At 39.7% G+C, this 12,109-nt stretch overlaps 1 protein-coding gene across 1 annotated transcript in view; it reads left to right on the top strand.

Annotated features, from left to right (window-relative positions):
* Window positions 1–615: 615 nt before the first annotated feature.
* Nhlrc2 (NHL repeat containing 2) overlaps window positions 616–12,109 on the top strand; it is a 51,024-nt gene continuing 39,530 nt past the window's right edge. The window contains exons 1-2 of the mRNA XM_013017728.1: window positions 616–799; window positions 4,314–4,466. Coding sequence (XP_012873182.1) covers window positions 622–799; window positions 4,314–4,466 — 331 coding nt within the window. The 5' untranslated portion in view covers window positions 616–621. The remainder of the gene's footprint in view (window positions 800–4,313; window positions 4,467–12,109) is intronic.

Consider the following 12,109-nt stretch of genomic DNA (forward strand, 5'->3'; position numbering starts at 1 on the left):
TCCCGCCCGGCCGGCTGCGGCTCCGCGCCCGCACTTTCGGCCCCGTCGGGGGCACCCAACACCCTATCTGTGAACAAACCAAGGCCCCTGGCCAGCCATTCCCAACCTTTAAAGCTCTCCTCGTTCGCGCCGGACCCCAATTCGCCGGTACCTGGCCGGCCTCAGCGGGACGCGCCTGCGGCCGCGGGCCGTGTCGAATCGGCCGATGCCGCTACAATCACGGGCTCCTAAGATGTGTTTTAGATGCCCACTGTGTCCTTGTAAGTCCTGCTGTTCTATTGTCCCTACTTTTGCTCTTGAACGCTCCGGTTTCCAGAGCGGAAGGGGTCGGGACGGGTCCCTCCGCGTGGCCCCCACGGCCGCGTCCCTGTCGAATCTGGCGACGCGAACATCCAGACGCCGCGGCGGCGGCGGCGCGCGCGGCCCGGGAGGGGCGGGGTGCGCTGGACGCGCGTTTAATTACGTGCCCGCGAATTGCCGTCGTGTGGGCCTTGGCTTTCGAACGCACGCCTCGGGAAGGCGACGGGAGCGCCTCGGCGGCGGGGTGCGGTGCGGTGCGGGCGCCGCGCCGCAGCGGAAGGGCCGGGAGTGCCAGGTCCCGTCCGCCAGGCCCCGGAAGCCATGGCGGCCCCGGGCGCGCGCGGCCCCGGCCTGTCGGGCCTGCTGCCCGCGCAGACCCCGCTGGAGTACGCCCTGCTGGACGCCGTCACCCAGCAGGAGAAGGGCGACCTGGTCTACCAGTATCTGCAGAAGGTGGACGGCTGGGAGCAGGACCTGGCGGTGCCCGAGTTCCCGGAAGGTGAGGGGTCGGCGTCGGCGGGCTGGGGGCTGCTCCCGGGCCCCCCCTCTTCCTCGGGTGTGTGTGGGGGGCGGCCCGCGCCGACCCCAGCGCTGCTGCCCCCCGGGTCCCCCGCGGGCTCCGCCCCCAGAGGTGGGTTTCTGCGGGGCGGGGTCCCGCCCGGGCCTGACGTCCAGATGATTGACATGACACGGCCTAGTCCCCCCCCCCCCCCCCCCCGTCCATCCCTGGGTCGTCCTCATCGCCTCCGCCGCCTCCTGCCCATCGGTTTTTACCTGCCATCTACAATTCTACAATTCCAAACACTGCTGAGCCCTCCCTACAAGCCAGTGAGGTGTTGTTAGTCTTGCATTACAGTTAGGGAAACCGAGGCACCTGGTTGTGGGGGGTGGGGGGAACTAAATAGCTGCCAGAGTTGAATTGCAGGCTACAGACCCCAGGTTTGCTGCTCCCCTAGGCCTTCTTGGATTCCTACATTTCAGAGTTGTGAAACTTCTGTGACTTTCCCCCCACCCCCTACCCCTTCAAGTTAGAATCTCTTATATAGCTTGTTATAAGGGTTTGAATTCTGTGCTGTGTGAGCCTTTGGAACACGAGGGAATAGATACTCCCAGCAGTGCAGTTTGAAATGAAACCGTTCTTTCCCTTGTTTGGTTGGGAGTGGCATTGTTTAGCCTGCTGGTGGTGTTGGCATTTGTCCTGGCATGACACTGAAACCCATGTATTCTTAATGGGTTGGTTGTGGTGGGGTTGGGTTATCTCATGCGAGGTGTATCAGAACCTGACAACAGAGGCTTGGGTGTCTTTCTAGGCCTTTTGTACTCACCTTGAGAAGGGTTTCTTTTTTTCCATTATGAATCAATTCTTAGAAAAGAATTAGAGACGTGAACGCTTATCCCATCCAAGAAACCTCAAAACGTTATGAATATCAGTGTAACCGTACACATGCTTTGTAAAAAGCTTGTAATTATATGTCTCTTGTTAGAGACAACCTGGCTACCAGTTAGAATTTGAGGGCGTGTTCTTATTTTCCAGTCTTGTTTGTATTTACAATGAATGGGTCATATTTTATTACCATTACTTTTGATCTCTCTGATTCTTAAGTCATACCATGTATAATCAGGCTTTGTGTTTGACATGTCTGATGTTGTGCTAGACCTGATTATTAGGGACAGAGTGCAAAAAGTGAACAAAACATACAGTAATTGAGATAAAGTTAGGTTTATGACTTCTTGATTATAGTTTATTGATAAACCAAGAAAATATCACACACACACATACTTTTTTTTTTTTTAAAGAATAAGTAAGTTTGTGGGAGGCCATGCTTTATACTGGATAGATTCAGGCAGACCTGAGATTAAATTCTTGTTACTTCTTTCATTATCCCTGTGATTTTTAGCAAGTAACAACTCTTTTCTCAGCCCCTCAACCTAAGTTGCCCTTGTTAGTTTAGAGAAAAGTCATAGAAGACAGACTCATATATACAGTACCTTACAATTAAGATGTGAAATATACATTAATTAGAAGTTGTTTGTACTTCTGTATCATTTGATGTGGCATATAATTAACACTTATCAAAATAGATGATTAAGAATTCACTGTATCCTGAAGTCGCCAGTTGGGATTATTTGGTAAAATGCTAACTCTGTTGAAGGGTTTTGTTGTTGTTGTTCTCCAAGAATTCTGTTTTAGTAACTCCAGTTTCTGTTATTGGTTGTTAATACATTAGTCCTCACTTATGTGTGGTTTCAATCTGGCCTACTAGTCTGAAAATAGTAGGTGGAAAATTCTAGAAAGAAACAATTTCTAATTCAGCACTATTCTAGGAGTATGATGGAATTCTGTAGTTCCCACGGTGTCCTGCCCTAGAAATGAGTCATCCCTTTGTCCAGTGATATGAATCACCCCCCCCCCCCAGCATACCTATGCTACCCGTGTTAGTCACCCAATAGTTGCTGGGATTTCAGGCCCAGCGTAGTCTTACCACTGGCTTCAGCGAACCCTCAGGATACTTCATGATGGCCCTAAAGCTCAAGAGCAGTGATACTGGCAAAGAGGAGCCACAGTACTTCCTTTAAGTGAAAAAGTGGAAGATCCCCACTCTGTAAAGAGAAAAAAAAATCATATGCTGAGGTTCCTGGGATCTGGGATCCTTCAGATTGTGAAGAAGAAAAATTTCAAGTCCCTCAAGTTTTGCTATCCCTCAAGTCACATAGGGCCACAGTGCATGGCAAGTAATTACATCATACGGAGAAGGGTTTAAGGCGGACAATTCAGCTCTGGTGGCAGTTTTAGGCATTGCTGAGGGTCTTAGAATGTATCTACTCCAGATAAGGGCTGTATATTTACTCTTTCTGCTCAACTGTGGCTTTCCGTCATTATAAAGTATTTCCAAATATCTGCATCACAATATAATTACTAATAGCTATAATTATTTACTTATAAGCAACAAACTTACTATCTTTGATTTGTCAAATTGATTAGATTTCTTGTACTTTTGATATTAATTTAACAAAATCTTCAGTGTTAAAATTTTGAATCATAGTCAAGTAATTATAAATTCTAATTTAGAAAAGTACAGATTAATGAGATTCTATTTTTCTTTGAAGGGAAAGGAGTGTGACTGTCAATATTAATGCAGCTTCTAAGGTCTCATTTAAAATGCTTTGTTTTATATTTAGGATCTCATCTAGCTCCAGAACATTTCAGCCTCTTCTGAGCCTGTCTGATACATTTTGCATGCTGATCTGTACATATATTTTGCTCCTTTTTTGATGTTTAGTCATTTCTCAGCTATTTTTAAGCTTGACCTTTATTGTCAGTGCCCCATTCATACCTAATTAGATATGCACTTAGATCATTTTTTTTTTTTGGGTCCGGTTATGGGGCCTGAACTCTGGGCCTGGGTGCTGTCCCTCAGCTCTTCAGCTCAAGGCTAGCGCTCTACCACTTGAGCCACAGCGCCACTTCCAGCTTTTCTCTTTTTGCTTATATGGTGCTGAGGAATTGAACCCAGGGCCTCAGGCATGCAAGGCAAGCGCTCTACCACTGAGCCACCTTCCCAGCCCCTGCACTTAGATCATTTTAATATTTGATATTTTCCCTTATTTTAACTGTGATTTTACCACCCTCACATAGAGATGGATACACTATTTCTGAAAGTATTTAGTAGCTTTTTCTTGTCTCCCACATTTGCAGACATCTTTGTAATAGCAGCTTTTCCATCCTCAACCTCTTATTTCCCCAACCTGTTCCTACTCCCTTCCATCCTTCTTGGTCTCTTCCTTAAATCACAAATACACATTTTATTGCAGTCATGAAAATATCTCCTTGTCCTCTACGTCTCAGATTTGTTGGTAGAACTGCCATAGACTTTAGATTGTGTTATCTTTTAAGGTGTTTTAACCATTTGTCTTGGTCTTAGAAAAAAGAGACTCACATCAATGAAAAGTTTTATATAATCATATCTTTGTTGTTTTCTTTAAGTATTGTAATTATTTTGTGTACATTTCAGGTTTAGAGTGGCTGAATACAGAAGAGCCCATTTCTGTCTACAGAGACCTATGTGGAAAAGTGGTCGTCCTTGATTTCTTCACCTACTGCTGCATAAACTGTATTCACCTATTGCCTGATCTCCACGCCTTAGAGCAAACATACTCTGACCAAGGTATCTGCTTTTTGACTCCTGTCCCACAGACTGTCCGGCAAGCACTGGAAGGGTGTCTGACACATTTGCTCATAGGAGAGTGGACGTTGGGCAAGACTTCAGTGATTCAAGAAGTCATCTCTAATTTGTGAATTAAGGGCTCTGTGTCTTTACTTTCATTCTTTTGTGTTTTTGAGACAGGTCTACTGTCTCAACTGGCCTCAAACTCATGATCCCCCTATCTCAGCCATTCAAGAGCATTTCCACACTTGGCTTTCATGTGCCTTTTCATGAAGGGTTAAACTTCCTGATAAATGGTGTGCCTAATTAAGAACCAGGATTTAGGATTTATTTTATATCTGAGGATTAGAACAAAAATTACTTCTTCATGATTAGGTATCTTAAAAGGTCTTTTGTTGTTGTTGTTGTTGTTGTTTTTACATGTCTAGGCTTATCTATATTTGTTCTTCAAAAAAGAAAAATCTCTGACCCTAATTTTATGCTTATCACTGTGATGTAAAGGTTTAAAGTTCTTATTAAGAAATGTGATTAGGCTTCCATTAACATGGAATGACATGAACTACAGTGGAATGCAAACTATTATAACATAATTTCTCTTGACCCTGCTTCATTAAAAAATTATTTGTTACAGTTAACATTTTCCAAAGCACATTAGGAAATCCTCTTAAGGGCATTAGGAATATTGAAGATGGAAGAGATTATACTTACTATTTGCTGGAAACGTTTGAAAAGTTATCAGATTCTTCTTTTCCTTGTTTACTTCTTTCTAAAAACAGCATGGGAATAAGTGGAGTTGAAGAAACTGTTCTGTTTAGTTTAAAAGAACTGAAGCAGTTTCTAGGAATGGATAAAAAGAGATAGGGCCACTGATTGGGTGAGTCTAGAGGAGAATAGAATTTATAGACAAAGACAAGGGTATCTTACAAATCGAAAATGCAATTTAAACTTTAGATGCTTTTGAGTTGTAATAGATTGTATCTTAAAATTACCAATCAGAAGATTTATTGGGAATTCATATATTCCCCATATCAAAAATATTCCCAATAAGAAAATCATGTTTTCCAGAACTCATTTCTCTGGATTTCAGAAGTAAGGGTATTTTATTATTCCCTAGGTTTTAAATGTCTGCTTTCTACTGAAGCTAGCACACTTACTAACATATATGTGTGATACCCTGCTAATTGCTGAGGAAATATGTAACAAATTTGAATAAAAAGCACTAACTCAGCTAGGTGCCAGTGGCTCATGCCTGTAATCTTGCCTACCCAGGAGGCTGAGATCTGAGGATCACAGTTCAAATACACCTCAGGCAAGAAAGTCAGTGAGACTCTTATCTCCAGTTAACCACCATAAAAGCCAGAAGTGAAGCTATGCCTTAAGTGGTGGAGTGCTAGATTTAAGCTAAAACACTCAATAACAGTACCTAGGTCCTTAGTTCAATTCCCAGGACTAGCACTAAAAAAACCTATAATTCGTATTGGAAAAGATTTCTCATAGAGACCTAGAGAATTGAGGCAGAAATGGAAAAATGAGTGGCTGAAGCTAGAAATGAAAACAGACTGGTTGGATACTCCTGACAGAGGAAGGGTCAGGTAAACAAGCATAGATACCCAGAGAGTAGGATCCTTAGTTCAGGAACAGGCCAGTATTTGAATGCGGCAAGAGTATAAAAATTTATAGTAAGAGAGAAAGGAGACAAAGGTAGTCAGGAGAGGACTGTATTACAAAGAGCATCATGTATCATTCTTAATAATTTAGAGTTTTTCTTCTTTAAGATGTGGAGATGTTTTTTGCTGTGTTTGTTTTGGGAGGGAGACATAATAAGATTGGGTTTCAGAAAGGCACTGTACACTGAGCTAACCATTTCCTTACCTAAAATCACTCTTACATGACTGTAATAATTTAATTGGCAAATCCCATATCTGAAGCAAATTTACTCACTTCTGCCAGAGGGCCCTTGTAATCCCCCGCCATTGTAATCACCATTCATTAAGAAGTAAAATGCTCAGTAAGTAGGAAAAGAATTCTGGAAAGGTAGAAACTAAGCAGCAGGACTGTGTCTATTAAAGAAGAAAGGTTATGTATTAATAAAACTTGATTACAAGAAGACATAAATTATGAACTCTTATTAATAAAAGATGGTGAAAACCATACAAAGCAAAAAAAATAATTGAAGAAGAGATAAACAATTCTAAGCAGTAGTTGGAGGAGACTATATCCCATTCTCAATCATGAATAAACACCAAGGAAATAAAGAACTTGAACAACAGTAAGCCTCACAGGCACATACAGACTAACAGCATCAGGATATACTTTCTCTTCAAGTAAAAATAGTACGTTTTCCAGCTTACAGCATATGTTAGGCCACAAATTAAGTCTCGGTAAATATTCCAAGATAGATGATATACAGGGGATCTTTCCTGATTGCACTGGAATAAAGGTAGAAATCAGTACTAGAAAGAAAACTGGAAAATCTTCAAAAATTTTGGAAATTAAGCCTATTCTTTTAACATCTAGTGGACCAGAGAGGAACTCATATGGGAAATTAAAAAATGCTAAGAGATGAATGAAAATTTATGGCACACAGAGGCATTCTTAGGGTGGGATTTATAAATGCTCAGATCAAAAAGAAAAGAATTTTGTCAAATCAGCAATCTAACTTACATTGTAAGGAACTAGAAAATAAACCCAAAGCTAACAAGGAACAAAATGATAAATACTTGAACAGAAAGAAATACTTGATAATAGAAAAATAATACAGGCTGAAAGAAGTTCTTTGAAAACATCAACATAATTGATAAGCCTAGCTAGATGAACTAAGGTAAAATAAAGACTCCCATTACTAAGATCAAGAACCGAAGTGGGGAAGTTACTGTTAATTCCGTAGAAATAAAAAGGATTAGAAGAGCAATACAAGCTGTTGCATGCCTAGACATTGCATAACTGAGGTGGGGGGACTGATAAATTTCTAAAACCACAAAGTCTACCAAGACTAAACCATGAAGAAATAGAAAATCTGAACAGACATATTTAATGGCATTATTTACAATAGCAAAGATGTAGGAGCAACTGTGGTGTCCACTGATGGATGAATGATATAGAAAATGTAGTATGTGCACACGGTGGATTAGTACTCAAAAAAGGAAGGAAGTTTTGACAACCCTGCAAATGTCATGGTAATTGATAAAAGCCAATCATAAAAAGACATACGGTACAAGTCCACTTACAAGAGGTATTTAGAATGGTCAGACTCCTAGAAAAAGCCAGTAGTGTAGCCATGGTTACAAGGAGTGGGGGGAGGGGGGGGCGGGGGGATTGAAGACTTACAAGTGAGTGTATCTTCAGTTTTGCAGGATGACAAGTCCTGGAGATTGATGGAGTTGATGACTACACAATGTGAACATTGTGAAATTAGTACACTTAAAAATGCTAAGCACCTGGGCGCTGGTGGCTCACACCTGTAATACTAGCTACTCAGGAGGCTGAGATCTGAGGATCATGGTTCAAAGCCAACCTGGGCAGGAAAGTACATGAGACTTACCTCCAATAAACCACTAGAAAACCAGAAGTGGCGCTGTGGCTTAAGTGATAAGCGCTTGCCTTGAGCTGAAGAGCACAGGGACAGTGCCCAAGCCTCTGCAAAGTTCAAGCCCTACAACTGACCCCCCCAAAAAAGCTAAGCAGCCAGTTCTATAGAAAACCCTGTAAAAACACAATCATGGGGCTTCACCCCTGTTTTTAAAATGAATATTATAAGGGCAGATTTGTGACTGGGGTGGTGGGTCAGTACAGAATCCTGCAAACTAGTGAGAGCAATGGTTAAGTTTTAGAATTTGAATACGAGCCAGTTATAAGCTTAACTTAGTCCCTAATGAGAATATTTTCATTGTGGATAGCAACATGTATAAGCCAGGGGAGTTTTAAAATTTGAGTTTTTAATATCACTCTGAAATCAAAGAGCTAGCTTATTAGCATGCCATTGAATGTACTTTGTTATCCTAATAGCTCATTTGTTCCAGTGATCCTGTAATCTGAGAGACTGCCTTGTTTTTCTTCAGTTGGCTCTTAGAATATTGTTTGTGGAATAAAATTTTAAGCCTTGAAGTAATTTCAACATTATAACTTCACAGAAGGAGTAGCACTGTGGCTCAAAGTGCTAGAGCACTAACTTTGAGCAAGAGTTTAAGAACAGCACCCAGGCCCTGAGTTCAACCCCCATGACTGACCAAAAAAAAAAAAAAACCCACAAAAATTGCAGTAATATGCTATGACATGAAAATCCTGGTTTATGTTATGAAAAGATAAGTCAATTCATATTCACAAAAGGAGACGTACCCAAGACATCACAGGAAAGTTAAATTTGCTCTCTTGGAGCTGTCTCCTGTTACTATCTGATACATTCAGAACATATCTGAAATAGTCCTATTTATGTTCTTAAAGTCAGGAGTGTATTTGAAATTCCTTGGAATATGCGATTCATTTTACTACAAGCCAAAAGGCCTCAACTGAAGGGAGAATTGCTTGTTAATTTAAAACACCTTGAAAGAGGGTCAACTTAAAAACTATCTTCTCTCCTCTGTTACCAACTTTAAGTTGTGATTTTTCAGTAATGACCTGTATTATTTCCCAGGAGCACATAGAAAATACTCATGAGTTTTAAAACAGTGCTTGATAGCAATAAGCTATTCTGATGTTTCCATGGTTTTTTAAATTTTTAATCGTTACTATAAAGGTGATTACAGAGGGTTTTACAGTTATATAAGTCAGGTAAAGAGTACATTTCTTACTGGACAATGTCACCTCTTTCCTCACTGTCTCCCAGTGTTTCCCTCCCATCCCACCCACAAGTTATAGTCTGTTTTCAACAGTGTCTCCAGTGTATTTATTTACCCTTTGTCCTTCTAATTTTGTGCCTTCCCTTCCACTCCCAAAGACATATGAACAAACATACAGAACAAAAAAGAAAGAAAAACAGCAAAAAAAACCCTCTGTTTTTCATTTTCTGGAATTAACATTTTTTAAAGAAAATAATGTCCTAGTAATTTAGTACGTATTTATGTTAAACTGACCAAGTCCCTTGGTGTCTTTTTTGCCTTTTGTCCTAGGTTGTTAATAATTTAGTACATATTTATATTAAACTGATTAAGTCCCTTGGTGTCTTTTTTTTCCTTTTCTACTTAAATTTTTTAAAGTTTATTTATACTGTATATATTAATGATATATGGTACCCAAATTTAGCTCAATGGCTATTATCTAAAACAAAGCACTCATTTCATGAGAAAACATTTATTAGGAAAACTTTGTGTATTTACTGTGTGATTGTTAGGTATTTATCAATGTATAACAAAATCTGACTTTTATTGATTAAATACTAATATTCTGTAGTATGTGCTTTTTTTCCTGTTTTATACTTTTGAAAAACTAAAAAAATACACTCAACTTTTTTATGAAACAGTCTTAAGTGATTTAGTACATAATTTTACTTTGTGTCAGAGTTTCCATTGTGATACAATTCAGTAATTCATTAGGAGGACTCAGGATTCCATGAAGAGTTTTATTCAGGGCCATAGTGTGTGCAGACAAACTATGGAAGGAAAAGCATGCCTGAGGTTACATCCAGGGGAGACTGGAGGACAAGATTCCCAAGTCATGTCTCAGCGGAGCCACATGGGACACATCTAATTCTTATTAGAAGCGTAGGTCCCTTATTAGAGGCTCAGGTCCCAGGGATTTTATTTGGAATAGTCACGTAGATAACTTCTTGATGGCCATGTTCTAAAGTTCCTGACAGGCAGTAAGCCACTCTTACCATTTCTCAGTATGGCAGGAAGTTTCCCCTAGTTTTTGTGCCCAGATACCAGGCAAGAGCCAATACGATAGATAGGTAGGTGTTTCAGGCAGCTGGGCTAATTATTCTATACTTGCTTTATATTCTTTTCTAGCACTCTATTATCTTGTGTTCTTAAATAGTTAAGGTCCTAGGAAAATATTGGCCAATTTATGGCATATTTCTTAGGGAGTTTAGACAGGCATTAGCCTGTCCATTTTTATGGTCTTTTGAATTTGCTTCTGATACTTGCTTCAATTTAATGTTCAAATGTGTTCAATGTTTCTACTGTTCTTAGTCTAAAAAGGAACTTCCTAGTTCTCTTTCTGCTCTTTACCTCTTTCCCAAGCCATTGTAGTCTCCTTGGCTTTCCTACAGTTCATCCATGTCATTGTTGCTCTTGCTGTTACAACTGTGAGCCATAACACCTTCCATGCCTGGCATGAGCTTCTTGTCTTTTCTGTCTGGAACTCACGCCTGCCTTTTAGAGCTCAGAATGTTTTAGTCTACAGTTTATTATTTTTTTAATGTCTAAATATGTCTCAAATACTCTCATCCTAGATTCCTGTATGATTACCTGCTAAATTATTATAGGATTATACTTTCTATTGTAAATCCAATTGGAATCAATTATAGTAAAGTCTAATTGTGTACCTAATTGTATACTTTTCTGAAAAATAAGACCTTTGAAGCTTTAAAAATGGTTTATTCTTGAAAGTTATTTTATTGCTGATATTTTAGAAACAATTACAATTTGGAATATGTTTGTTTTTTCCTTCCCTACCTACTTTCCTGTCTTCTTCCTTCTGTCTTCTTTCCTTTTGTGTTTTCTTTTAAGTGGCTTAGTTCTAATCTTTGTTTTGGAAATAAATTCACACAGGGAAGAATCTTATACTTGCATTTTTATTACGTATACTTAATGGAAAGCAAAATCACTTTGAGAAAAATGAGTATTATTAAGACTACTAAAATTAAGATTCTTAAGACAAAAAATGGGAGGAATAGATATTTACCAATTGTCTTTGTGATTTATCATGACAGATAAGATGATGGTATTGATGGTGGTGGTATTAGTGATGATAGGCAGATAAAATATAGTGATACACTAGATGATGATGATGATGATGTGTATTCATAGATAAGTAGATAGGTATAAATAAATGTTTCTCTAGTATTCATATCCTATCTCTTCTGTATATAACTTATTCTCTAGAATTTCCCTGATATACTGTTATCTCATCTACATACAAAACATTTCCAATTCTTGTGGCTCTAATTGTGTAATTATGTTAGCTAAACCCCCACTCGTCAGATAGTAGTGGAAATGGCAGCAAACACCTTTGCCTTGTTCCTCTTTCTACTGGAAATGCTGCTGTGTTCCTCCATTACATAAAAGGCTGGTTTTAGTACTCAGTTACAAGTATTTAATTCACAATAAAAATACCAAATTGCTTTAGTCAGTTACAAACAGTGTTTAAAACAGCAACTACAAAAAAAAGGAATGAGTCTACTATTTCAAGGTAAGGAAAATGGTGACCACCTAATTTTGTATCTCTCTACTTGCCCTCTCCAAACAGAAATAACACTTGACTTGCATTCACAGTACTAGAAGACAGAATAGTACATGGCCTTTATATCACATGTGATTGGAGAAAAACTACATTCCAATTAAAAGACTTGCTACATCAAGTCTGTGGGTGCTGAAAATAGGAACAGAAAGCTTCACAGGCTCCATGAAGAAAGAAGAATGGTTGGAGGACTGGGCAAAGTACTTTGCCCCAGAAAGAGAAACTCGAGTACAAAGTTCAAAGTACTC

The sequence above is a fragment of the Dipodomys ordii genome, unplaced genomic scaffold, assembly GCF_000151885.1.
Source record: "Dipodomys ordii isolate 6190 unplaced genomic scaffold, Dord_2.0 Scaffold36, whole genome shotgun sequence".
NCBI classification, from domain to species: domain Eukaryota; kingdom Metazoa; phylum Chordata; class Mammalia; order Rodentia; family Heteromyidae; genus Dipodomys; species Dipodomys ordii.